The sequence below is a fragment of the Diplodia corticola genome (assembly GCF_001883845.1).
Source record: "Diplodia corticola strain CBS 112549 chromosome Unknown scaffold48, whole genome shotgun sequence".
Taxonomy (NCBI): domain Eukaryota; kingdom Fungi; phylum Ascomycota; class Dothideomycetes; order Botryosphaeriales; family Botryosphaeriaceae; genus Diplodia; species Diplodia corticola.
The window spans coordinates 46,535-72,589 of NW_017971527.1; the positions used below are offsets into that span (position 1 = coordinate 46,535).

At 57.1% G+C, this 26,055-nt stretch overlaps 7 protein-coding genes across 7 annotated transcripts; 3 read left to right on the forward strand and 4 right to left on the reverse strand.

Moving 5' to 3' along the window:
* Positions 1-1,143: 1,143 nt before the first annotated feature.
* BKCO1_4800014 (mg2+ transporter zinc transport protein) lies at positions 1,144-3,862 on the forward strand (the record flags this gene model as incomplete). Its single annotated transcript, XM_020276451.1, has 6 exons — positions 1,144-1,413; positions 1,520-1,813; positions 2,109-2,155; positions 2,208-2,319; positions 2,395-3,315; positions 3,365-3,862. The coding sequence occupies 6 exons, from the start codon at positions 1,144-1,146 to the stop codon at positions 3,860-3,862; spliced, it is 2,142 nt and encodes a 713-aa protein (XP_020127664.1).
* Positions 3,863-5,575: 1,713 nt separating this feature from the next.
* BKCO1_4800015 (glycoside hydrolase family 15 protein) lies at positions 5,576-7,725 on the forward strand (the record flags this gene model as incomplete). Its single annotated transcript, XM_020276452.1, has 5 exons — positions 5,576-5,807; positions 5,871-6,037; positions 6,090-6,310; positions 6,362-6,790; positions 6,849-7,725. 5 exons carry the CDS (start codon positions 5,576-5,578, stop codon positions 7,723-7,725), a joined length of 1,926 nt encoding a protein of 641 aa, XP_020127665.1.
* A 192-nt stretch (positions 7,726-7,917) lies between these two features.
* Positions 7,918-12,677, reverse strand: BKCO1_4800016 (nacht and ankyrin domain containing protein; the record flags this gene model as incomplete). The annotated part of the gene is made up of 6 exons (XM_020276453.1): positions 7,918-10,985; positions 11,040-11,289; positions 11,343-11,627; positions 11,689-11,965; positions 12,017-12,307; positions 12,637-12,677. 6 exons carry the CDS (start codon positions 12,675-12,677, stop codon positions 7,918-7,920), a joined length of 4,212 nt encoding a protein of 1,403 aa, XP_020127666.1.
* Positions 12,678-13,636: 959 nt separating this feature from the next.
* BKCO1_4800017 (cytochrome c oxidase assembly protein) lies at positions 13,637-15,215 on the reverse strand (the record flags this gene model as incomplete). Its single annotated transcript, XM_020276454.1, has 2 exons — positions 13,637-14,789; positions 14,842-15,215. The coding sequence occupies 2 exons, from the start codon at positions 15,213-15,215 to the stop codon at positions 13,637-13,639; spliced, it is 1,527 nt and encodes a 508-aa protein (XP_020127667.1).
* A 1,129-nt stretch (positions 15,216-16,344) lies between these two features.
* On the forward strand, positions 16,345-19,475 carry BKCO1_4800018 (btb poz-like protein; the record flags this gene model as incomplete). Its single annotated transcript, XM_020276455.1, has 2 exons — positions 16,345-16,849; positions 16,900-19,475. The coding sequence occupies 2 exons, from the start codon at positions 16,345-16,347 to the stop codon at positions 19,473-19,475; spliced, it is 3,081 nt and encodes a 1,026-aa protein (XP_020127662.1).
* A 3,488-nt stretch (positions 19,476-22,963) lies between these two features.
* Positions 22,964-23,733, reverse strand: BKCO1_4800019 (mitochondrial import inner membrane translocase subunit tim-17; the record flags this gene model as incomplete). Its single annotated transcript, XM_020276456.1, has 4 exons — positions 22,964-23,292; positions 23,386-23,442; positions 23,567-23,582; positions 23,665-23,733. 4 exons carry the CDS (start codon positions 23,731-23,733, stop codon positions 22,964-22,966), a joined length of 471 nt encoding a protein of 156 aa, XP_020127663.1.
* A 687-nt stretch (positions 23,734-24,420) lies between these two features.
* On the reverse strand, positions 24,421-25,776 carry BKCO1_4800020 (uncharacterized protein; the record flags this gene model as incomplete). The annotated part of the gene is made up of 2 exons (XM_020276458.1): positions 24,421-25,665; positions 25,717-25,776. The coding sequence occupies 2 exons, from the start codon at positions 25,774-25,776 to the stop codon at positions 24,421-24,423; spliced, it is 1,305 nt and encodes a 434-aa protein (XP_020127715.1).
* Positions 25,777-26,055: the final 279 nt, after the last annotated feature.

Genomic DNA, 26,055 nt, shown 5'->3' on the forward strand with positions numbered 1-26,055 from the left:
GAGGTCGAGAATTGGCTCGTACGAAGCGGGTGGCGGCACGGGTGGGGATCGAGGCTCGTCCATGATGATGATAAGCGGCAAGAGTGGATGGGAGGGTTTCAGACAAGGTGCAATAGGGCGTCTTCTTCACCTCAGACGTGCAGGCCCAAAGAGCAATCGAGGTCCGGCTTGGCGCAGGACGAGCAGATGGCAATATGCCATGGGCGCCGCAATCGCAAATCCGGGCGGAGCCACGGTCAGGGCCGGCAGTTCATGACAACGTGTTTTGCTGATCGCGAACGCCCCGTCTCGGAGAGGGGCCCCAATGACGCCAGGCGGTATCTTCAGCACATGGCCGGCGAGGCGAGAAGAGGCAAGCGTGCCGCAGGGTTCGGACAGACGCTCCAAAAATTTTCACGGGCGCGGCGGAGCTGGTGTTTGAGGCGTGCAGCGCCGACGAAGAGAGCCGGTGTGGTCGCGGGCGGGAACAGGCACCGAGCCCTAGCGATCAACCTTCCAGAAGGCCGCCGCCAGCACATCCCACGCCGCTCACTGCCCGTTCCTGCGGGCTCGGGCACTGCATCCGGCAGTCGCGCATCGTGGGCCGGGGCGCTGGATAGCATGCGGCGGGGTGGTCGTGATGGCGATGCTCGGTGCGCATTCGCTCGCTTGCGACGAGGCTGGGCCTAGCGGAGATCGTCCGCCGCTGCTGCTGCCCAGCCATGGCCGTCTCCGCCGTCTCCAGATTGTGTCGCGTCCATCCACCTCATTCGCTCCCCGACTCCCCGCCCGTCAGCAGCGCGACTTGGGTTAGCCGATAGTGCCCAGCCAGCCAGCCAGCCGGGGTTCGGAAGCTCAATTGACCGGTGCGGGCCTGTACATGTCGCCCTCTGTTGGCGCCACGCGCCGCTCACCGCTTCTCCACGGCCAAATGGGGCTACCACACAAGCGCCTGAATCGTGGCCGTCTTTCGGCCGCCACTCGCTGTGCCTACGGCTCCCATGCCCGCGTCCCACGGTGCCATTCAGCTCGGGACGCTGCCCGAAGATAAACCACTAACGTTCTGACAGCCGCGGAGCACCATCATATTGATACGCTCCGCTGGCCGCCGAACGACACGTTTTTGCCCGAGTGCTGCTGCCCTCCGCGCCCCGACACGAGAGAATGAGTACCGAGTCCTTGGTGAGGCAGCTCGAGGAGCAGCGCGCCGCCTTCCTGGCCCTGGAGCAGCGCGTCCACGAGGCGCTCCGTCAGCAAGAGTCGGTCTCGCGGGACGAGAGCCCATCCTCGCCCACCTTCAGTGACGGCATCGGCCGCCAGTCAACCGTCTCCTTTGCTGACCCGGGCCGCAAGTCGACCGGACTGGCGTCGATCCTGCACACGAGCTCAGCCATCTCGGTGGACAGCGACGACGAGGACGACGAGACGTTTTACGTAGGTGCTCTTTTCTCTCTTCCTATAGGCCGGGCGCTCGGGCCATGGGGAGTCGCTGCGCCTCCCGGGCACCGCTTTATCAGCCTTACTAACTCGTTGGATATAGGTTCGGACGCCTCTGCAGCCAAAGTCGTTAGCAGAAGAGGGCCTGCGCACCCACCTCAGGACTTACGAATGGGAGTCGTGCGGCCAGACCATCCTGGAAGAAGTTGTCCAGGATAATCAGTTGTTGTCTCCTTATCTCTTTCCGACACCCGATGAGGAGGAGTTGTCGCATCCTTCGAGTTACCAGGTGTATGATGTAGGACTTGACGGCGCGCCCATAAGCATCGATATCGAAACTGGCGAAGACGAGGAAGTAACACAGTCCAAGGCCGCAGCTCTCTGGAACGTCATCAAGGTAAGAAGCTTTTCTTTTTCTTTCTTGACCCCCAGCCTGGCCGACTGCCGAAGCCAGCGGGGTTGCATGCGGTCCAACACGGGGGAGCTGAAATATCTCGCTGGGGAGGACAACGTTGGGTTATGAGTATTCGTCGGATGAGTCGGCACACCATCCCGACCATGCACTTGGCATGATGGACGTTTCAGATGCTCATCTGACCCCTGCCCGGGCGACTACTCCGGCTATCCAGCCGACCTTGCCGGATTCCGTTCAAAGCTTGTTGGGGAAATCAATCCAATGACAAGTGTCGCAGGATATCAACGTGGAACCCGACAATCGCTCTGCTGTGGGCCGAATAATGTAAGCTGTGTCTGAGCAATCCTAATGAGTGGCCCAGGCTGACAGCCTCCAGAATCGCTCAAGAACCAGCCCCCATCGCCTTTGGCGCCTTGCACTATGCGATGGACGAGTATTTCGATATGAACGAACTCTTCCAACACTTGGTCAACTCGGAACACTCATCGGTACAGAGCCTCTTCACCGCGTCTTCTTCTGTGCTCGATGCACATACGCGCGCACTACTAACCCCGGTGTCAAAGGCAACGCCCCACAGACCGTTTTCGCATGATTCACGGCACCAGCGGACCTTCACTTTCAGCTTTGAGTACTACACAATCATCGGCGAGGAACGGCAACCCATGCACTGGCAAAGCCATGACAGGCATCCTTCACCATCCAACGCCCACCTGCCTCTCTCTCGCTGCAGTTCGATCGTTTCTCTAGCATTGCTGGGGGACCCCATCAAGAAGCTCCGCAACATGTCCCGGCGGAAGAACGTCAAAGTCAAGCAGGGTCTTGTGTTTGATCCGTTCTCGCCATGGCTCGTGCTCAACATGCAAGCTTATCCCGACTGGCTCGGGAACGCTGACGCTCACGATTCCACAAAGCATTATGTAAACGGCCCTGAGGCGTTCTTGGCAACTGTTCTTATGGAGTTTCGGGACGCACGAAAACGGTATGAGGAGATCTACAAGCAGATTACGAGGATGATTACGCCGCCAACGGATTTCATCTTTGATGCCGATCAACGAGACAGGCGTTTGTTTGAGGACGACAATTTCACCTTCACCAGAGGCTACTTCTGGGCGCACCAAACGCTTGGGTCCATCAACGACAGCATCAAGGCAATGATTGACGCCTACGAAGACACTTTCACGGACGAGGTATGGGAAGGAAGACACAAGAGCATTTGGCCGTTGCTCGATGAAGCACTCCCTCGCAACGACTATTTCCGAAGGAAACTCTATCTGTTGCGGAAAGAATTCGAACGCGAGGTAAAGCATTTGCACGAGCAGATCAAGGAGAACAACGACAGAAGGGTGGAAATCCGGGATTTGCGGGATCAGCTGTTCAGTGGCACTTCTGTTCTGGAATCACGCAAATCGGTCGAACTCTCCGAGATCACGATTCTCCAGGGACACAACGTCAAGCTCCTGACCCTTATCAACATCTTCTTCATGGTAAGTTCGAAAACAAAATCTAAGCGGGCCAGACACTTACAAACTGCAGCCTCTCACGTTTGTCACAAGCGTATTTGGGATGACGAACATGTCTACGGAGCACACGTTCTGGGAGTTCGGCACGGTTCTTGTGGTTGTTTGCGTTCCGTTCTTTTTACTCATCGGCTCCCTCAACACGACAAAGGGTTACGAATTCTGGAAAGCACGGTGCAAGGAAGTTATGAAGACAAGTCTTTGGTTCCTGGCCTTCATGTCCGGGTTGGCTCCGAAGGCGAGTCGACCTCAAAAAACCCAGCAGGAGGAGGGAGAAAGAGGAGATATACCCAGCCCCTACGCTCCCCGACGAAGCTGTGCTTCGGATGCACCAGAACGGCCACGGATACAACGATCGCCCACGACGTTGGATACGCTTGAGAAGAATGAACCGATGGGCGAGGCGGAAGATGGTGAGAAAAGAAAGAAGAGGTGGTTCAATCGCAAAATTTTGGAACGCATGTCACGAAGAAACGAGAACAAGGCCAACAGGACACGAGCCCAGGAGGTTTAGCAGTCGCCGAATGAAAAAAGAAAATTCTACACGTTCAATCACATAGCCGACCACTTTGGAGCGTCAATGCTGCAGTTGTTTTAGCGGTCTTTTTTTCCCGTCCAGAAGGGGAAGTAAATCCAGAGTGGAATTCCCATCTGAACGAGTTAACCTCGCGGACTGGTGGCGACCTCGGCCCGCAATGCTTTCACTCCACACAAGACTATGTCCGCATGATGTCCCACAGCAGTAGTTGAGCCGCACGCCGTACGGACCGGGTGGCCCTTGCAATTTGATCCGGCCATTCTGAGTGGCTTTATGTCGGCAGAGGCGTCCCGGTTCCGGGTGTATGGCTCAAGCGACGATGGCATCCGATTTTCGATGAACGAACAGGCATTATTGAACAACACACACTGGGCGGATGAAATCGAAAGGGTAGTTCGATCATCACGGAAGAATGAAGATTTGCTCCTGCCATCGGGGCTGACTTCACTACCGGGCATAGCTCAGCGTTTTGTATGGAAGGCAGCGTGGCTCTCTCGCGGAGCGGGCCGGCCTTTTTCTATCGAATTGATTCGAGCTGGGCGGTAGGCGAAGCTGCAGCAAGCCGGTAGTGCCGCAGGTACCGATGTCTGCTGACAGCGCCACGTTCCTTACATTGATGCCTGCGTTATGCATCGAACATGCACGCGACAAACAACCAAGAGCACTGGAACAAAGTGAGCGAATGCGCACCGCCAGGTCTTCCTTTTGCTCCTTTCTGAACCAGTTCGCGCATCTGGCTGGTGGCCTCTGCCCTACAGGAACTTATATGGCCTGACCAGACAATTGGACGAAGTGGATACGGGGCGGGGTGGCGCAGACATGTGAACATGGCCGGGCCGGCGACTCCAGACGGCGGGTACGGGAGGAGGGATGTTGCGGCTTTTGGCGGAGATGACGGACAGGCATGCGTGAGCCAGTAAGACGCGGCTCCAGCACGCTCATCTCCCCGTCGTGGCAAGAAATTCCATCATTCAGCTCGGTTTGCGTCCGCCACGACAATAGGAGGCAGACGCAAGGCACTCGACCTAATGTTTACCCCGCCTCGCTCGTATGAAACCTGCCTTGTTCTCCCGGACGGGCATGATCGTCGCAAGCCCGCAGTGGGATGCTATTTACATACGCTCCGACATTCAGCCAATCACGGCCCGCAGCAGCAATATAGCACCCCTGAGAAGCTTATGCTTGTCCGACTTTTCAATTAGCAGCCTCGTCGCCCGCCAAAAGGGCCCTGGATTATGTGTGTGGACTCGGCATGGCCGCTCGCCCGCCCCCCGTTCTAGCTCCCGCCGTTCCCCACACTTCTTCCACCTTCCCACTCGAGCTCCTCGCTCCGATGCACAAAGCTTTCGGCCCATCCGAGCCGAGCGAAGCGCTGCTCACCACCAGCTGCTCGACTAGGTGTGCGCGTCATTCCACTCCGTCAACCCTCTGGCCAACACCAGTTCGAGCTTGGACCATCGCTGCTGTCCTTTCCGCTAGGGCCGGTCCGTCATGAACAAACCTTGGACGACAAACACACACGGTGCCGTGACTCGGCCGCCCAGACCCGGCAAAAAATTGGATATATAAAAGGGAGGTCGAGCGCCCACAGCAACCGAGTTTCCAGGGACCGGCAGCGCAACCCAGTGTTTCCACTTCCTCGCTCTCATACATCTGGTGTCCTCCGCTTCTGATATCGGCCCATCGACCATGTTCTTCCCCATCAGGGCCCTCGGCCTTGTCGGCCTGCTCGTCGGCGATGCCCTCGCCGTGCCCACGACTACGCTCTTCAAGCGCCAGAGCAATGTTGACAGCTTCATTTCGACCGAGAGCCCTATCGCTTATGCTGGCGTCCTGGCCAACATTGGCGACGACGGGGCCAATGCTGCCGGCGCCGCGGCAGGTGTGGTCGTTGCGGGTCCGAGCAAGAGTGATCCTGACTGTAGGTGTCCCGATTCCTGTTCGATTGCGCTTCTCCATGGCATTTTACTAAGACAAACGGCAGACTTCTACACCTGGACGCGTGATGCGGCGCTTGTCTTCAAGGCCCTGGTTGATCAGTTCATTGCCGGCGATACCTCGCTGCAGGATGAGATCCAGGAATATATCATCGCGCAGGCCAAGCTGCAGGGGATCGACAACCCCTCCGGCGGCTTGTCTACGGGCGGTCTGGTGAGAAAGCCTCGGTAACCACGTGTATCCTTTGCTGACACATAAGTCACAGGGCGAACCCAAATTCAACGTCGACTTGACGCAGTTCACTGACGCTTGGGGAAGGCCGCAGAGGGATGGCCCCCCTCTCCGCGCCACTGCCATGATTGCTTATGCCCGGTGGTTGATTGACAACGGCTACACCGATACCGCCAGGGATGTTGTTTGGCCGGTCATCCGGAACGATCTGTCTTACACCACCGAGTACTGGAACCAGACTGGCTTCGACCTTTGGTAGGGAACTCCCGGATGCATCTAGTCAAATTGGGACTAACGCCACTATAGGGAGGAGGTCCAAGGCTCATCCTTCTTCACCATTGCCGCCTCTCACCGCGCTCTGGTTGAGGGCAGCACTCTGGCCTCGCAGCTCGGCGACAGCTGCGACTACTGTGACTCTCAGGCCCCGCTGGTCCTGTGCTTCCAGCAGAGCTTCTGGAACTCCAACGGCAACTACATCGTCTCCAACATCAACGTCAATAATGGGCGCACCGGGAAGGATGCCAACTCGATTCTGACGTCGATCCACAACTTCGACCCCTCTGCGGCCTGTGACGATGTCACATTCCAGCCTTGCTCCTCGCGGGCGCTGGCGAACCACAAGGCCGTGACGGACTCTTTCCGGTCCATCTACACCATCAACTCGGGCATCGCTGCGGGCAGTGCCGTCGCTGTCGGCAGATACGCCGAAGACACCTACTACAACGGCAACCCCTGGTGAGCGCGCTTCCGACAACACGCCCCCGCCCTCGAACAAGAAAGCTAACGGAACCAGGTACCTCGCCACCCTCGCCGCCGCCGAGCAGCTCTACGACGCCCTCTACACCTGGACGCGCGAGGGCTCCCTCACCATTGACGACGTCTCCCTCGCCTTCTTCCAAGACGTCTACCCCTCCGCCGCCGCCGGCACCTACGCCGCCAACTCGGACACCTTCGTCGCCATCCTCAACGCGGTCAAGACGTACGCCGACGGCTACGTCGGCATCGTCCAGGCCTACACCCCGGCCGACGGCTCGCTCGCCGAGCAGTTCTCGCGCGACGACGGCGCCCCGCTCTCGGCGCCCGACCTCACCTGGTCGTACGCCGCGTTCCTCACCGCCGCCGCCCGCCGCGACTCGGTCGTGCCCGCGTCGTGGAGCGCCGAGTCCGCCGACGACGTCCCCGCCGCCTGCGCCGCCGGCTCCGCGTCCGGCACCTACGCCTCCGCCACAAACACCGCCTTCCCCACCGGCATCACCAGCAACCCGGGCTCTACCTCCACCGCCACCACCGGCCCGACCACCACCCCGACCACCACCACAACTCAACCCACCACCTCCTCCTCCACCAGCACAGCCTGCCCCACCGCCGTCGCCATCACATTCAACCTCCACGCCACCACCACCTTCGGCGAATCCATCCTCCTCGCCGGCAGCGTCCCCGCCCTCGGCTCGTGGGACCCCTCCGCCGCCAAGGCCCTCAGCGCCGACCGGTACACCAGCGCCGACAACCTGTGGTACGGCGTCGTGGAGCTGGCGCCCGGCGCGACCGTGGCGTACAAGTACGTGCGGCAGAGCAGTGATGGGACCTATACGTGGGAGAGCGATCCGGATCGCACGGTGAGCGTGCCGAGTTGTGTGGGGACGGGGGTGGTTGGGGATGTGTGGAGGTAGGGTTGGGGGGATGGGTCGAGGGGGAGGGAGGGGTTGAGGGGGAGGGGTTGAGGGGTTGTGTGGGACGGGCGTTCTTTTTGTGAGACGGTGTGAAGTGAGGGTTGGGATGGGGAAAGGTGTGGCGAGGCGGTGGAATGGAAGCTGGTGTTTGTTGGAGAAATGTTTGTTTGTGAAACTATCTGAGATGCTGGGCTAATCTGCGGGTTTCTTCCTGAAAGGTGCGAGAAGCCTCCAAACTCCCCTTTTGATCTTTTGGGTTTTATATGCTGGTTCTGAATCCCTCCCCAACACTTCCTGCAACCCTGCCTCTTGAAGTCTCCTGAACAAAGGCCTTCCCTCCTCATCGCGGACATAGAACAGCGCGTTCCTCCCAGAATTATCTACCGCATCTACTTTTGCTCCAGCATTGAGGAGAAGATCAACCATTCGGATACAGTCTTCATTCGAATAACTAACCCACCATCTTTCAGGTTTCCAGAACCGGTCTTCTACCGCATATAGCAATGGCGTCATCCCCTGATCATCTCGTGCGTCGATTTCTGCCCTAAGCTTGATCAAAAGCACAGCTTCCTCATGTTTCCAGTTCTCGGCAGCTGCCATGAGTGGTGATCGTCCTTTGTTATTTCTCAAGTCCACTTGTGCTCCGCACCGGATGAGTAGGCCCAGTGTGTCCGCGCTCGATTGTCCGAATTCGACGCCGAGCATTAGAGCTGTGTTCCCGTACGAATTCACCTCGTTAACGTCCGCGCCAGCCTGGATAAAAAATCGGATGGCGTCGTGACACCCGTACACCGCAGCTTCCATGAACGGGGTTTTTCCGAACTTTTCTCTGATGTTGAGGTTCGCTCCAGCATCGTGTAACAACTGCAAGCGTTCGTAGTCGTAACGGAGAATGGCGTGAAATATAGGGGTTTTACCATTTTTGTCCTGCCAGTTGATGATGGAAATGCCTTGGCGGTCTTCCTTCGACTTCTTCCAGACGGCTAGCTGTCCATTTCGTCTACTCTTCTTGTTCATGCTCTCAAACTTGATGGCTTCTTCCAGGAGCACTTTGAAGACTGGCGTGGAGCTGTAATACGCGGACAGATGTAACGGAGTCTGACGTTCCCGATCTCGTAGGCCTATAGACGCACCATGACGTATCAAGCTTTTAAGCACATCAAGATTTGGATCTTTGCTGTCTGCGACTATATGTAGTGCTGTTTTCCCGTCTTTGTTCTGTTGATTGACGTTTGCTCCCGCATTGACGAGAAAATCAATAACGTGATCGTGGCCAGCGTACATCGCGGAAAGGAGTGGTGTATTCGATCCTCTACGACAGTGGATGTCGGCCCCTGCTTCGACAATCCAAGAAATGACATCGAGGTCACCCCACTCGCATGCAAGACAGAGTGGTGAAAGAGCTTTTTTTGGACGGGGGTTCGGGTCAGCTCCAAGCTGCAACAAGACACGGACGGTTGGTTTCTGCCGGCCCCCGATAGCGAATGATATCGGTGTATATCCACGAGTGCTGCGCGTTGTACCTTTATCTTCTAAAGAAGCCGGCCGAAGGTTAACCAGGTTTCGAATGCAGTCAATTAATCCGCAATAAGCAAAGGGTTGGATTATGCGAGTGATTTCGAAGTATTGCCGGTCACGGTTTCCGAGGTACTCCGTTATGGGCTCACCCAGGATCGCTCCCAGATATGGATCAAGAGGCCGACGAAGGATGTCACTATCCCATGGAACGGAGCGAAGAGGATCTTGTATGGAAAACTTTTCCGGAACCTCAAAGTTCTGTCTTTGAGCACTCTCGGTGTGGAGCACCCAGCTTTTCCATGCGTATAGTAGAAGTGGAAGTTTCTGCAAATGGCGACCGGCAAGGTATCGCGAAATTCGCATTTTCCTTAACGCGTCAGCATCATCACTACCAGGCGTGTCTATACTCTGGTCAAATGCTTCTCTGACTTCCTGCATGAGCAAGTATTTTAGGCAGGACCTCGACAATTGAAAATGCGCGAGCCATGCCATTGGAGTGGTGGGATCAGGAGAGAGTCTTTGTAGCGTATCTTTGGAACCAAGCAGAAAGTCCGGAACGGATTGGTGGATGAACTGAACCTGACCCAAAGAGAGTGATCCGGATATGTGGATCAAACCTTTGGACAGGTCTTTGATCCGGAGAGCCAGCTTGTCCTCGCAGATGAAGTCTTGCCCGTTCTGGTACTCGGAGGTTGATTTCTGATCCATGCGCCAATCGAATGCAAGTGCGTGCTGGAGTTCCTTGGGTGTTAAGGGCTGGATCGCAAACAGAACCCATTGGAAAAGCTTGAGAGTCTGTTGCTGTTCGTGAATGTGGCGTTCCGACTGGGTTGGCAAAGAGTCTTGCATGGGCCGTAGCAAGGATTCATAGAGACGATGCAGGTCTGCCGGGACCTCTCGTACCAGCCTCAGGGCTTCCTCAAATGAGTAGCCGCGTGTCTCGAAGTGCATTGTTTTCTCAAGCACAATCGAAGTCCACTGGAAAACACCCTTGGATTTCTCCAAAATGTCAGACCGTAATCGTTCCTTTTCTGTTCGAGTAAAATGGAGTTCGTTCATGCCGGATTCAATGGCATTGCTGATGTCATCGCCATTGAAATCCTCGCTGACGATGGTATTTCCTCCGTCCAGAGTGATTTGCGGATAGTGCCGACATGAGAAACATATCCGTAGCTGTGGCTGGTGATCGCTAGTTGCCAAGAGTGTCTTGAATGCTTTCACGATGGCGTACGCTTCCGTCTCCCCCGCCTCATCCAAAGCATCCACGAGAATAGTGATGGAGAAGTCTCGGGAGACTATGTTGAGGCCGTGGGCAAGGTGATCCAATAAATCTTCGCATGTCCAGGCCCATTTCTCATCCACTGTTCCAGAGACTTCAGTCCTCTGCTTGTAGATTTTAGTTGGATTTGCAAGGATGACCGGAAATTCTTGTGAGAGTTGATGCAGAAGGGACCTGTAAAGCCCCAGTAGAGTTTTCTGCAACGGGACGCCTCGGCCGTGGAAGAAGAAGGAGAGCAGACATGTGTCCGGCTCTGTGGTAGATTTCATGTGATTCAGTAGTACTTTCATGGCCATTGATTTGCCGGAACCTGGTTGTCCGCGTATCCAGAGTAGACCTTCTGGTCTATGGCGCCATGTTGTGAAGGCCTCGTGGTTGAGCAGCCACTGGCAGGTCCCAGGGGTGGGATTGAGCTGAGCCTCGCGTATGTGCTGCTCAACAAAGGCCAAGGAGTGTAAGCAATCTTGTGTGTAGTCAGCATTCATAGAGTCCGAAAATCATTATCATAACTACCTACTTCTCTCCCATTCCATCTGTTCTGAAGACTTTGTCTCCCGCGGCTTGAAATCCTGCATCCTCTTCAGATGATTGACGACAACCCTGTAGGTGCCATCTTTACGACCCGAGAATTTTACGAGATCGCTATGAGAACAGTCAACCGCATGGATGTGATGATTTTCCGCGTCATGCGGCCGTCCATGCGTCGCAGAGTGAGGCTCGACTAGAATATCAAGAGGGCCTGACATGGTCCATTTTTGTGTCGTCTCCTGTCACAGTGAGTCAACATCTCAAAAATCATCTTATGAATACATGTACATACATCTTGCACTGCAGTTCGTGACATTTTGGTCTCGTAGAAATTGACGACTTGGAAAGCCATGTTTGAGTCGAATATCTCTAGGAAGGCCTGGCTTTGGGTTCGAAGGGTAACAGAGTTCGGGCCCAGAGACTCTACAAGTGCCCTATTGGGGCCATCTCCGGCCATTGACCTCAAAGATTTGATAGCCATACCTTGATTGGGAACCCCGAAGAACATGATTCTCGTAATGGCGTGGAAGGAGGCTTGGTCAACTTGCATCTGACTCCTTGCCATCAGATTGACCGCCTGAGCCAATGAACGCTTAGCATATATACCCCACACGTCTTTAGTGGTTGCCATAACATACCTCTTTCACGATGATACCTCCAAGGCTATGACCGATGAGAACCAAGGGCCTCTTCGGATCCGCGCGAATAGTCCTCAAGGCAGTACGTAGCCTTCCACCGAGGTCGGCAATGTTTTGGAACGATTCGCTGTTGATCAGCTGCGTGTCTAGTCCAAAGGTGAGTACCCGAGAACTTGGGAGGTCCTGGGCGAGAGCATCTCGCAGCCATATCCAATTGCCATTTCTCCGCTTGAAAGACCCGAGCGCGTGGCCATTTAGTCCTGAAACCGCAACAATACTGAGCCGGTCAGCTATCAATACAGTCACGATATGTGCAGAAAGTACCTACTCGATGGTGCAGTCCTTCCCTGCTGGCGTATGGAGCGTTGTGAAATCGAAGAAGTCCGAGTCGAAAACAAGCTCGCAACCGTCAACAACGACGTTGATTTCTCGAGAGCCCTGGACGAGCATCTCTGGAATCTTTGAAAACTCCAACGTCGCCATCATTTCGTCATCGTCGGGGTACGGATCGTCAGCTAACGAACGCACTCGGATAGCCACATCGTCGGAGCACCCAAGCGCACTCTGTACGAGATTCTTGACGCGCTCCTCATCCGATCCTCCCGGTATCCCACGTAGCCTAAATGTTTTGTATGACTCCATGCACGCGAACGCTCACGCACATCATTCCGAGTAGGGTCGGTGTTGGGATGCGAGGCGACTGAAGCGACGCTGCTTGGATCGGTCGCGAAATTTCGTTCCAATGACGCACGTAACGCAATTGGAGCTGTAGACGGAGTTCCAGACGAGACTGAAGGCTTAACAGAAAGACAAGGAAAAAGAAGATGAAGATGAAGTGGAGCAGGGAGGACGCGGTTTCAAGCAAGGCTGGAGCTGAGCAGATCAGGCAGAAGTTGATGAGGCGAGGCCCAGCTATCAGTTCCCAAACGCCTCCCTCTCATTACTCACCTCCAACTGAACGAGAGCGCGCGCTTTCGACCACCAATCATGTTGAAGAAATTGTGTCACAATAATGACGGTCACATGTGATGAATAATGATGAAGCACATGCCTGTTGTTGGATGGACGTCATCATCAGCTGAAAACGGCGCTTAACACCATGTGTCATGACGTCCAACTCCCTTAATGCCCTTGCTGATATTATTGCTGCCCCTCACTCATTCACGCATATAAGCACCAGTAGCAGCAGATTCATGATCAATAAAGCATCCAGAACTAATTGCGTCCTCATGTGACCGCCTGCGATCACCGTCCAATAGATTGCAACCCTTGAAAAAAAAAAAAAAGGCTACGAGGTCTTCCTCAGCCTTGCACCAATACATTTCGGATATTTCAGACTACAGAATAGTGAGAACTTACCTCGAGTACCGCAATGAGAAGCTGCAGCCGCACGACCATGCTTGAGCGCCAAACGAGACCTCTGGACCTTCGAGTATGGTCGTAGAATGCACGATTACGTCGTGCTGATGGCGGTAGGAGAGCACATCCTTCACAAACGAGAGATGACTTGCCGTGATTCAAAGCCCAATCTCCGTGACACTGGGAAGGTAAGGATCTCGTATGAAGCACACTGGAACAGCCATCTGCTCGTACCCGTCAACGGAACCTGTGTAACGGCCGATGCTAGATCATGTAGCCACCACTCTCTCGCGCTGTGGATCCTGAAAAGTGACTGAAGCAACAGTCAGCTAACAAATGTAGACCAAAGCAACCAACAAGGCATCTTGGATATGAACATTGAAAAAAATACTGCACGAAAGGGTTGTTAATGTCGGGTCGGCCGCGTTCTACGTGCCATTCTGGTGCTACAACGACTTAAAAAGAGCTGAGATATATATACAAGCAAACAAGCCTCCGTCTTACGAGGCTCCGCATATGAGTGTGTCTACAAAATCATCATATCATAGGTGGCCTTTTTTTCTTTCTTCCAAAACGGTAGACAAATAAATCACGTCCTGCGATCAATAGTGCCAGCGGTACCGCCGATAGGCTTGCTCTGCAGGTCGGGAGAGACGGGCGACCGTGGCCTGGTCGCACTGGTAGCACCGGACCTCGCCCGAACCATGCGCGCAAGCTTGCCGGGGACCCTCATCCGACTCCACAGCAGCACCGTGGTGGTGAGCAGAGCGAGCGCACCAGCTTGATGGGTGGCAGCGAGGTGAGTGGGCACCATGTAGATCAGAGTACCGATGCCGAGAGCGACCTGCATCCAAGCCATGTGGGTGACGCCCGTCATGCCCTTCTTCACGTCGCGGGGAAGGACGGCACGCAGCTTGGGGAAACGAGTGTAGGCGAAGAGGGCGATGACGGCGGTGAAGGTGGTGGTGGCCAGGCAGCGGTGGTCGAGCTGGACGAGGGACGGGTTCTCGAGCATGTTGCGCCACCAGAGGTCGGAGTTGTCCGCGGTATGGCTGTACCAGGGATCGAAAAGCTCCTTCTTCGGCGGCGTGAGGCCCAGACCCATCCAAGGAAACTCGTTGTAGATGAGACCAGCGTCGAGACCAGCGACGAGCGCACCGGACATGGCCGTGACGAAGACAAGACCAGTGAGAGCCGTGACGTAGCGTCTGAAGGGGCGGAGGTTCGGGTGCTGCAGGGCATTAATAACCTTCTCTGCGGCGGCGGGATCAGCAAGCCAGCGGCGTTCGCGAAGGACAGAGAAACCAGTCAAGAGCATGGAGCAGTAGACAACGAAAGCAGCACCAAGGTGGGCAGTCAGGCGATACTGGGACACGCGCGGGTGGCTGCCGGGGGCGAACAGGTCATCCTTTAGTCCGCTAGCGACCATCCACCAGCCGATGACGCCCTGGAAGCCGATCATGCCGCAGATGGCAGTGAGCTTCCAGGCCATAGACTTTGTGACCTTTCGCCGAGCAATGAAGTACATGGTGGGCAGCAGGAAGGTCACGCCAATAACGCGGCCCCACAGGCGATGTCCCCATTCCATCCAGTAGATTTTCTTGAACTCGTCGAGAGTCATGCGCGAGTTGAGCAGGTGGAATTCGGGCGAGGCGCGGTACTTTGTGAATTCGGACTCCCAGTCTTCCTGGGACATGGGAGGGAGAGAGCCGGTAACAGGACGCCATTCGGTGATGCTAAGGCTGAGAGGCTGTTAGACGGAGAACAGATGGGGTGCTGTAGGCGAGAGCGTACCCAGACTCGGTGAGACGAGTCAAGCCTCCAAAGACGACAATGCCGAAAACGCTGGCAGCGCTGCCGAGTAACCAATATGCCACAATCTTGTCGTTGGCCTCCGGGAATCTGCTCTTCTTGGCTGCCTCGGCGGCTTTCCGACCTGGGCCGGAGCCAATGGACTCGCTCAGGGCACCGAGCGGTGACTGAGGCCCCTTCACGGTGGACTGCCATCGCACGGCGCGGAGGACGGGACCGTGGCGGAGGTGGGAGCGGAGCGGCGGCGGGACGGCAGGCTTTGCGGGATTGACACAGGCCCTGCAGGTGAAGAACTCGCGCGAGAGGCGCGGAGCAGCGCGCCTCAAGGCGGGAAAGGGCTGGAAGATGGAAGCCATGGCGGGGCGCCGTGGAGGCTGAGGGAGGGTGTTGCAGGGCCAGAAAAGTCACTTGAAGCTGCGGTGGTTCGACCGGTCGGAAGCAGTGCAACCTCCGGGGCGGGCAGCTCCGACCAACCAGCGCGCCGCATTGCAAATCGCCCAAGCTTCTTACCTAGGTGGTAGCTGGCACGCTCGGATGCCCGGACATGGCCCTGCCGGTTTCCACGATCGGCAACGCTTCGTACAGGCTATAGGCTTATAGGCGGCTACTGTTCCTATAGCTGCGTGTTGTTTCCGAGGATAGGTGCTGGTGCGTAGAACACGGCCTGCCAAGGCTGCGTGGAGGTCAGAGAGTCAGATGGGCGGCGCAAGGGACAGATACATGGGCATTGCTATGCTGTACGCACCAGGACCAGGTCGCGGGGACTTACGCCTGACCCCCACCAACGCAGCTGTTGGACTCAGGCAGCCTCCACGTGCCGGATGATGGCAGATTGCGGGTCGCACCGATCTGGAACTATTACAGGCATATGACGTGCATGCTTCCTTTTGCAGCTGAGACGGGCTGCGGCTGCGCACAAGACGGGAAGCAGCACGCAACAAGGCCAAGCTCACAGCTCGTGCGAATAATATGCCGTGGTCCGCGTGTGATGATTGAGAGTGACCGGGGGGCGCGCGGATTTGCGTGGCGGGGCCGCGGCGGCGCTCCTGCTTTGCGGCCTACCAACAACGGCGCGCAAGCTCGCCCGCGGCTTTCACAGTAGTGTCTAACCGCACCTCTGTACTGCGGTACTACTCCTTTTGCTCTCTCTCGGCCCTCTCGCCGCCTCCGCCACCGCGCGGGCCCGACGCCGCTTTGCCCCGCGGCCACGACTATCTCCGGCTGCAGGGTCTGGGGGGGCAGACTGCGGGGCCACGAGCCCAGCGTCAGCGTCGCACTGGCCGACAATCAGGATCAGCGCCGTAGCGAGCGAAGACCAGGCGCAAGGCCGCCTCCACCCGACAGACACGTTCATGACTTTGCCGCAACCATCTCGCGCCCCCGTATCCAATATCTTCGCTCCCCACGACTCGCCCGCATGATTTGCCCTGCGCCCGACTGCCTCCGTAGCTGCTCACAGTCGCCTCCGAAACCGCCCTCAGTGACATGGATGGACATGGTGGCGGGCCCTCCGACTTCCATCACTTGGTCTCTCATCTGAACCTCGACCCCAACGACTGGCAGTCGTCACAAGCCGATGGAGCCTCCTCCACCGTGTCGTCTGTAACCGATGGCCTGCGTTTGCAGAGCGCCATCCCGGCCCAGCTGTATCCTACTACTACCCCCTCTCCCCGCGCCTCTCTGTTCTCCGCTGGTCCTCCCGCCTCTTCGCCGCCCTCCAACTCTTCGCGCCCACTGCTCGCCCCCCAGCCTATTTCGTCGCCTCCGTCGTCAAGGCGCTCTGCTCGCTTTGACCTTGAACTGCCGAGCAGCTCCCGCCCTCCGATAGCCAGGGTCGAGAAGGATGTTGATGATCCTACAACACCCGTCGGCTCTCGGAGATCCAACGACCGCAGCGACTATCAGAATCTCACTACTTTGAGCCGCTTGTTTGCCGGCACCCCGCCTGCCTCGGCCAGGTCTATCCCGTACAGCAGAATGCAATCGACTTGTATGCCAGCCCCTGTGTCCGCCCCGAGATAGAAAGCTAATGTCAAGCAGCTGCTGCCGGCATGATCCCCGGCTCTCTGTCCCACCACGTCTACAGCAGAGGCTTGCTTGACGGCCGTCACTCAGACATCATTATCGTGGCTTTTAACAAAAGATATCGCCTTCATCGACTAGTTCTCGATCAAGCGCCCTACTTCTGTTCCATGCTCTCGGGCCCTTGGCGGGAAAGCCGAGCAGAAGAGGTCACTCTCCACCCCGAAGAATTGGACCACTGCATCACCGAGGCCGCCTTTGAGCTGACCTTGAAACGTCTGTACGGCTACGACATTTCCGACGAGGAAGACGTCGAGTGCTTGGGCTTGTTCGCTACCGCATGCTGGCTCGAAATGCAGGACCTAATCGACTCGAGCATCGACTCTATCCTGCGCAGGATGCACCCCGATAACCTTGGCCCACTCATCAAGCTGGTCACCCTGCAATACTATGGGAGAGCCGGCGAGAGGCTACTTGCATCGGCGAAGGCCATGCTCTGCAGAGACGGCTCCGAGATGAAGCTGAAGAACTGGGATGAGATCCCTGGGGAGATCGCCCGGGAGATCGTCGGCGGGGACGGCTTCTATATCCACGGGGAATGGGAGAGATGGGTTTTGGCGAAACGCCTGCTGGACCGCCGCCTCAAGAAGGTCGCTGCCGAGTTCAGCCTCATCAAGTCTGCCAAGTCGCGGAGCACCAAAGCACCAGACATGCTTGGCCTAATGGCTGTCAGGTTCGACAGTGTCTATCGCCAAAATGCCATCACCACTGGGTTGTCGCGCCAGGAAAACCCTCAGGATGAGCAGCAGAAATGGATGTCCCTGTACACCCACCACGACATCGAGCCTCTACTGGTCCTGCTCGAAGAAGGAATTCACTACATCCATCTGGAGTTCGAGCAATTGCAGTTCATCAGAACAGCACGCGATACCTTTGGGCTTCCAATAGTGTCTGAAAAGGCCATCACAAACGCCTTGTGGATGCAGATGGAACTTCGGCAGAAAGTGCGGTCGGCAAACCCGCAGGACATGGAGCTTGGACTCAGCAAGCCGGCCGAACCGGACCAGCCATACCGGCCTTCATCCAAGAGCTCTGCCTCGTCGAAAGGCAAGCAATCTATGGAGCCATCGACCCCTGACTCGGAGCTTGACGAGATGGACTCCGGCAGCTGGGATGCCAATGGCAAGCCTCGCAAATTCTGGATACCCTCTGCAGACTGCAACATCGTCATGGGCGGCGCCGCTGAACCCGTCGTCACGACCACAAGCGCCTCGCCTCGCCATGCCTCTCGCCTGTCGGCTACTTTACAGCCTGAGGATGTCCAGTGGGCGACAGACTTCTCCGTCATGCCTGATGCCAACCGCATCCCGACACCATTCCGTCCAGGATCTTCCGGTGGTATGCCCACATCCAGACCCAAGGGCATCTCCTACACGCACTTCCCTCCTTTCCGCTTCGCAGCCGAATTCCCTAACCCCCGTCTTCTGAAGGAGAAGAAGCGCGTCTACTCTCGCACCGTCTTCTACGCCGGCTCCTTGTGGAACATTTACATCCAGAAGGTCCGTTCATCCAAAAACCCACAGCTGGGTGTATATCTCCACCGCGCGAAAGAGTACTCTGCCGAAGACTGCGCCAACACCGGCGAAGTCCTGACCTCAGCCTCTGCCCGCATCGGCGAGCTCGAGCGCCGCATCCTCGTCGGCGGCACGGGCTCGGAGCGCAGCTCGCGCCGCAGCCGGCAAGCCGAGCAGGTCGCCACCGCCATGATGGGCATCTCGCCCGAGGACGACAACACCTCCGGCAGCGGCGGCGACGGCGACGTGGTCGCGTCCCCGACCACCACCGGGCCTTCGCGCACCGGCGAGCGGTCCCGTCGCCAGCAGCCGGCTGCCCCCACGCAGGACCTCAGCTCCACCGCCGGCCTGCCCGAATGGATGCGCACGCCGTGGACGACCGCCGACACCGACGACAACGGCTCCGAAGACGACTCGGACGCCGAAAGCCTCACCCACTCCCAATACGTCCGCCACCGCCTCCCCGGCAACCCGTACTACCACCACCCCGCTGCCCCCGCCCCCGCGCGCTCCGCATCCGCATCCACATCCGCCACCTTCGCCCCCTCCACCTCCAGCAAACACGGCCACGACCAGCGGCCCGCCCCAAACCAAACCTCCGCCTCCGCCACGATCCCGCCCTACATCGACGGCCGCCCCACCATCAAGACGTACTTCAAGATCTACTCGCCCTCCAAGGGCGGCCGCCTGCTCTCCGTCTACGAGAGCGCCCCCGACCGCTTCAACTTCAGCCAGAGCTGGGGCTGGAAGAGCAGCACCCTCATGCTCGACGACACTGCTGCTGCCGCCGGCGGTCCGACGAACGCTGCTGCCGCTGTGGGAGCGGCGGCGGCGGATCCGACTGGTGATGTCGTGGTTGGCGAGGGTGTGGAGCAGCAAGAGGGCGATGTTACTGCGGTGGGGGCGGGGTCGGAGGGCGGCGGTGGCGGTGCGAGTAGTGCGGCGGCGTGGAAGGATAGGGGGAGGAGTAAGAAGGGGGATGGGCTGTTGAGGTTTATGGTTGTTATTGGGAATTTGTAGTCTTGTGTTTTTTTTTTTTTCTTGCTTCTCTGGCTGGGGCGTTGGTGAGAGGGAGGGGTTTTGGGAGGCGGGGTGGGGTGGGATGGGTGGTTTGGTTTGGCTTGGCTTGGTTAGGTGGGATGGGATGGGATGGGCATAGATCGGCGCGGCGTATACATGCGGGATATAGGCGGGTAGGCTACCTGGTTGGTCGGTTGGTTGGTTGGGAGAACGGGTTGGTCGGCGTTCTGAGCTAAACATTGCCAGCGATGGTCTTTTGCTCTTCCCATCTCTCCCGCTTTTTTTATTTTTTTCTTCTTCTTCCCTCTCTCCCCTTTTCTCGGGCTACTAGTACATGGTTTCTACTGCTGCGACGTTGGTCAGGGAATTTTCAGTCAGCTACGCTTGCCACGAGAGCAGGGAGGGCTTGCACGATGATGATGATGATGATGCCACGATCGATCATTCGCTGCTTGCTTCTCACACAGAACATTTATGTCTATCCGGCTCTGCGTCACTTTTTCCTTTTCCCGGTCCTTTTTCTCACTTTTTTGTCCTTTTTGGTCCGTTCAGGTTACGAAAGAATGAACAGTGACGACACCATCCTTCTCCCATCTCTCTTTCGAACCCATGAAGTGAAGTCGCCGGCCGGCCCACCGACCTAACTTTTTTTTCGTGGCGTGCATGCAGGACCGCGTCTGCCCAGCTGTGCAGTACCTAGTCAGTCACCTAGTGCGTGCAGTGGTGGTGTGCGTTGGCTTGCAGTAGTATGTACGGCGCGTTGGGCAGCGCCGCACCCGCACCTGCGCCTGCGCCGGCGCCGCGTCGCCTTTCTTGCTTGCTTGCTGCCTTGCTTGCTTACCCTACCGCTACCGCAAAGCCTCACTATCGGACTGCAAGCCTCGTCATCATCATAATCATCATCATCATCATCATCATCATCAGTGATGATTTAATTTTTTTTTAGAAAAAAAAATATCCTGCAGGTCGGCCCGGCACTGCCGTCTTGGTCGATCAGGCAACAGTGGATCAGGCGGCAGTGTCGTCGGGACGATAGGAAGAGGTCGGCAGGTCCCGTTGATGACGGATGCGGGAGACTGCCGAGCTTTGGCTTTTTTGTTATCGATGTCGAATTGCTGCGTGAGGGGTTTTACGTGTCAGAGACGGGGGACGGTGGTGCTTGATGGTTGTTGCGTCGTGGGTACGCGTGTGTTACTCTTTGGCAACCGCGACCTGACGACTACGACGCCGTCTATCGCCGTGTATCATTGGTGATAGAGGCTCTGTGCCTTCCTGCTCACTGTGAGTTGCAAGGAAGGATTTGAGCGAACGAGGCGCCGTCTCCGGTGGGCGATGTCCACTGAGTCGATCTCTCTGACGGTTGTGTCTTCGGCGAGAAGGGGACGAAACCCCATAGGTTGTTTCCTCTCCATCGGTCTTCCGAAGTCATACGACCGCTTTCGTCCAGTCAACAGCATTGCCGTGAGACCCGGCAAACGGAGATGGCGATGCCGAGTCCTTCGCATCCATCCTCCGCGCTTCCGCAAAAGTTCCTGACTGGACGACGAAAAAAAATCCACGTATGAAGAGAACACACCGACGTAGTGGCGAACAGACCCAACCACCCCCAGAAATAAAACAAGGCTAAGAAAAATCCGCAAGATGAAGAGACAAAGAGACAGCGTTATGCAGGGCAAAGCGAGGAAGCGGGGCCGGCCGACTACTGCATGTCTGCCTGCCTCTCTCTCTCACTACTGCTAACCGTACAGTAGTGCATGTAAGGCGGCCTGGGGAAAGAAAAGGCTTACATATCTACCCATCCGCGCCTTCTCGAAACTAGGCGCACTAGCCGCAGTGGAAAGAGCAGGGAGGCTGGAAAAAGCGGAAGGAATGGAAACATCCAATCCCCCACCACCCCCCACCACCACCACTTCGCCGATTGGTCAAGCTTTAGGACCCCCACAGAGGAAGGAGCTTGAATGGCTGGCTGACTCCGTTGGGTACGTACAGAAGCACGTGTCAGAGGCGTGTGTGCATTATCTTGCAGCCATTCTTTTTTAGCCTCCGACGCGACTCACGACCCGCATGTGTCGGGTATGTACCTAGCTACGTATCCGCAGCAACAACATCTTCCGCAGGGTACGTATGTATGTACAGCGAGCCCATCCGTTTCGCCGCGGTTTTTTCATTACCGGCATGTCATTGGTTATAGAAAGTGCTGCTTTGACAGGCTTCTTGAATCAAGCTCGACACCTGCAAAAAGTCATCTGCATCAGCCTGGACGGAGGGTCAGTCACCTTGTTTTCCATTTTAGCGCGCAGCCCGACGGCAACCGCAACTTGTTGCTTCGTTGTCTCAGACAGACTATTCTTAGCCATTATCAGCCACCTTCGCGAAGCGCCAAAAACCGGAGCGGGGGCTCTCCACATCGTGCGCTAGTTACTAGTGAACATCAGCTGTCAGAAGATACGTACCATTCGTTTGAGGATGGTGCGGATGATGAGCACACCATTCAAAACACCCACCAGTCCACAACTTCTCCACTTTGGTGTGTTTCAACGCGTTCGGCAATGGTTCTGGGAGGTGTGGAGATTCGGAAAATCGTACGGAAGGTGATTTGATCATGTTATACAGAGAAGAAGCCCATTGGATAAATCAACTAACGCCCGTGTAACCCTGTTTGTCGATGAAGAAACCCTCCCATGCGCGTGTCTCTATGTTGTGATGCTACGAAAAAAAGGCAGGCTTCCAGTTGAAAAATCAACGCGCGGTGACGGCGCCCCTCTTCAAAAAAATGCGCCTTTTTGTGTGTATGGATGGTGTGTTTCGAGGAAGAAGAAAGCGAAGAAGTGGAGAAGTTTCTCGAAGCGCCCCCCAAATAAGGAAAGAGTATAAGGAAAATGGTACAAGCGTCGTTGACACGTCAACGTCGATCGTCCCCGGGAAGAGCTTGGTGTCGTCAAGGGTAGGGGTCATCGGGCTATACAGCCGCCGGAACCGCGCCGAGCCGTCAGATACCCAACTTTTCCGTTTTTCGAGATAGCCGCCAGGAGGAGAAAGCCAAGACGAAAGCAGACGATCATGCGTACGCCGACGGCTGTATCGGGAAATCCCGCTCCACAAGTCTCTTACCAGTCCGGAGAAGAAGGTGTGGAGTCGAAACGCTCCCAAACACCCGGGTAGCCGCCGCCATGTCCACGTTTTCTTCATGCAGAAGCGTCCTCCGCGTGCTCATCTCATGCCATCTTGAATCTCGCATGCAGACTGCAGTGCAGCATGCAGCCATGTGTGCGTCCGTGCCCATGTCCAAAGCCAGCCATTCGGCCAAACAATCATCGTCGTTCTCACCGTCCGTTTGTTTCAGACGACTGCCGCCACCCAGTCGCCATCGCCATCGCCATCGCCATCGTCATCTTCGTCGTTCGCGTCTCCTCCCCTCGCGGCCTTCCCGTCCGTCCGACTGCCCGTCATGCCGACGACAACCCCATCTCGAGGAGGAGCATCGCATCCTAAGCCAGCTGCTGCTGCTGGCCCGACTGCGACGGCGGCGGCGGCACGTCGAGACGCGTGTTCTCCGCCATCATGCGCTGGAAGCCGATGCCGACGCCCTCGATGACGGCGAGCAGGATGGCGCAGCCGATGGCGCCGTTGCGGACGGCCTTCGCGCCGCCGCGCACCGCCAGCGAGCCGCCGGTGAAGAAGCCCGCGATGATGGCGTTCCACGGGTCCTCTTTCTTGCGGATGCCCTTGACCGCGCAGTCGAACGTCGAGAAGAGCCCGCCCCACACGCCGAAGTTGCCGCCCAGGATCGGCGCGCGCGCCTTGATGGCCGTGATGGCTGTTTCGTTGGCACCAAGAAATGTAAGTGTCCTGACCTTTTGGCTGTACGTGCATGTGGTCTTGCTCGGCTGGGGGTGGGCTTGCTACGTACCGCCGATTCTGCGTTCGCCATATGGCGAGTTACGGAAGCCCTTCACACCGTGCCACACTGTTTGTCCATGTCAGCGGTCTGGTTGTGGAACGACGTCGCGACTGCTACGTGTCGAAGCGGGGATGTGTGTTTGAGTTGAGTGGAGCGGAGTGGGGGATTGGGTGGTGGTGTCGAGTCGTACCTGCGCCGCCTATCGCCTGTTGAAGAGTGTTTTGTTAGCATCGATGACTTGTCGCGCGGGACTGCTTGACAGCAGAGGAGGAACGGGGCGCAACTTACTCCCATACAGAATGCGCCGCCAAAGTCGGACAGCGCAACCCAGGGGCAGGGATCTCTGGAGTGGTCCATTGCGGTTGAGGTCCGTGGACGGGTGTTGGTCTAAGGCCGGGTTGCGGGGTTTCGATTGAGCGCGATGGAAGAGCGCAAGAATGGGACGAACGACCGGGCTGAAAGGTCGCACAGCGAAATGAGAGGAACGGGCGTGGACGATTGTGTCGGTGGAAGTCGCGGTGTCGGGGGATTGATGGCAAGACTTCGTGATGATGATGATGCAGCCGCCCGGCTCGAAAAAGTTGGAGCTCTTCCCGACGCCCACGTGACCTCGGCGGCCATCCCGCAATCCTCCGCATCCGCATCTTCCTCGTAGTTTGCACAAAGCCTTGCCTGGCTTTTCGTCGCCACTGTCACCCAGAGAATGGACCGGAAGTAATTTGTTCATGCTCAGCATGTTTCCATGCGCGTGATATTCGTAGACTATGTACCCCTACTCCAGGCAGAATGCATCCGAAAGAACCAGCCAAGATGCTACAAAGTCCTCAACGCCGGATCCGGATCCAATATCATAGCTCTCAAAGTTATTGTTTCGTTGTATCAGCGGTCAAGTCGAGCGCGCTGAGAGGTATCTTGAGAAACAGAAAAATGGTGTGAAATGCCATGGACAAAGCCATGGTGCAGCTGATGCAGATGTGTCTAAAGAACGCAGAGTATGCGAGAACGCTAAAATGTCGAAGAAGAAATCACCAGAAAGAAAACGTATCAGGCTGTTGCCGTCTTGAAGAGCATGCGGATTCCCGAGGGCTCCTTGCGCTTGGGCTTTTCTTTTTCTGTCCTCGACGTCGACGAAGACTTGACCGACTTGGCCGACTTCTGTGTCTTTTCGGTCTTGTACGTCTTGTCGGTCTTGTGAGTCTTGTCGGTCTTGTGCGTCTTGGAGCTGTACGTCGACTTAGCCGCCTTGCTCTTGGCAGACCTGCGGGACTTCAGGTCGTCCTCCTTGAGGACGCCTTCCTTGATAAAGCGGTCGGCAGCGCCGGGGGTGACGAACTCGCCATCAACACTCGTGCCGAAGCTCTCGGCAGCGACGTCCGCAATTCCGCGGCGCCACCTCTCAATCCGGCTGAGCTCGGGTGGCTGAAGCTCGTCCAGCACGAGCGGCTCCTCGGGCTCCTCGATGGCCCGCACCGGCCCGCCAGCCTGGAGCATCGCATTCTCCTCGTTGTTGGACTGGATCTTCTTGATGATCTTGTAGCCGCCCAGGGCCACGATGGTGACACCGATGCCAACGCCAGCGGCAATCATGAACTGCGGGCTGGCCAGGAGGGCAACGGCAGCCGGGAAGGTACCCTTAAGCGCGGTAACCGCGCCCGGGCCGAGTTTGGCAACAATGTTGCTGATCTCGGCCAGTGTCAGGGCAACGGCAGCCAGGGCGTCGGGGTTCTTCTGCAGGCTGTCGATCATGGCCATGACGGAGTACTGCAGGCAGTTGGCCTCGTCCAGCATGCGGGTCAGACCGTTCATCTGGTTGCGGAGCTCCACTTCATTCTCGCCTCGGTGGTCGGGAAGCGGGGGAGGCATGTCTCCGTAGGCGAGATCCATGTCGACGTCATCCTTGGAGCGTTTGCTCGACTTGGAGGAGAAGATGGACAAGGGACCGTCCGTGTAGCGGCGGGTAAGCTGGTTCTGAGGGCCGGGCTCCGCGCTGTACTCGTTCTTGAGAGGCGACGAGCCGGGTTTGCCGGCGGCGTCGTTTGCATAAAAGCTGTCTGTGTAACCGCGCTCGAGCAGGGGCTTGCCTCCGTGGTGCGACTTGTGGCGGGTCGAGGTCGATTTCTTGGAGCGGCGCGAGCTCTTGGACTTGGTGTCGTCGTCGATGTGGTAGTTCTCCAGGGCGCGCTGGACGCGGCGCTGCTCCAGCTCCTGATCGCGCACGGCCTGGATCTCGGCTTTGCGCTGGCTGTATGCGGACTTGGCCTCCTTGAAGACATTGACGAGGTGCTTGCTCTGGCAAGTGCATTAGCGAGCGAGCCGCACAGCGCGGGGGTGGAGACGTACGGTGCTGACGACCTTGCCGGACTTGTTGACGACGGTAATGGTCTGACCGAGAGCGACCATTGTGGCAGGGCGGAGCTGCAGGTGCAACTCGGGCGTACAGGTGGTGAAACGATAAGGGTATAGGGGATTCCGCCCGTGGCCGCCGGTCAACAAGGATGCCGGCGAGAAGCTTGTGGCAGCAGGGTTGTGCGCGTGGACTCCACCGTAGGTGCAGGAGGACCGAGACAAAGAGCGAACGCAGACCAGCGGCGTTCTTGTAGGATTGGAGAAGGGAGAAGGGGCGCTCGTCGAGGAGACAGCGGCGGCACAGGCCTGCTATACTTGAGGGTCGCAGGCAGA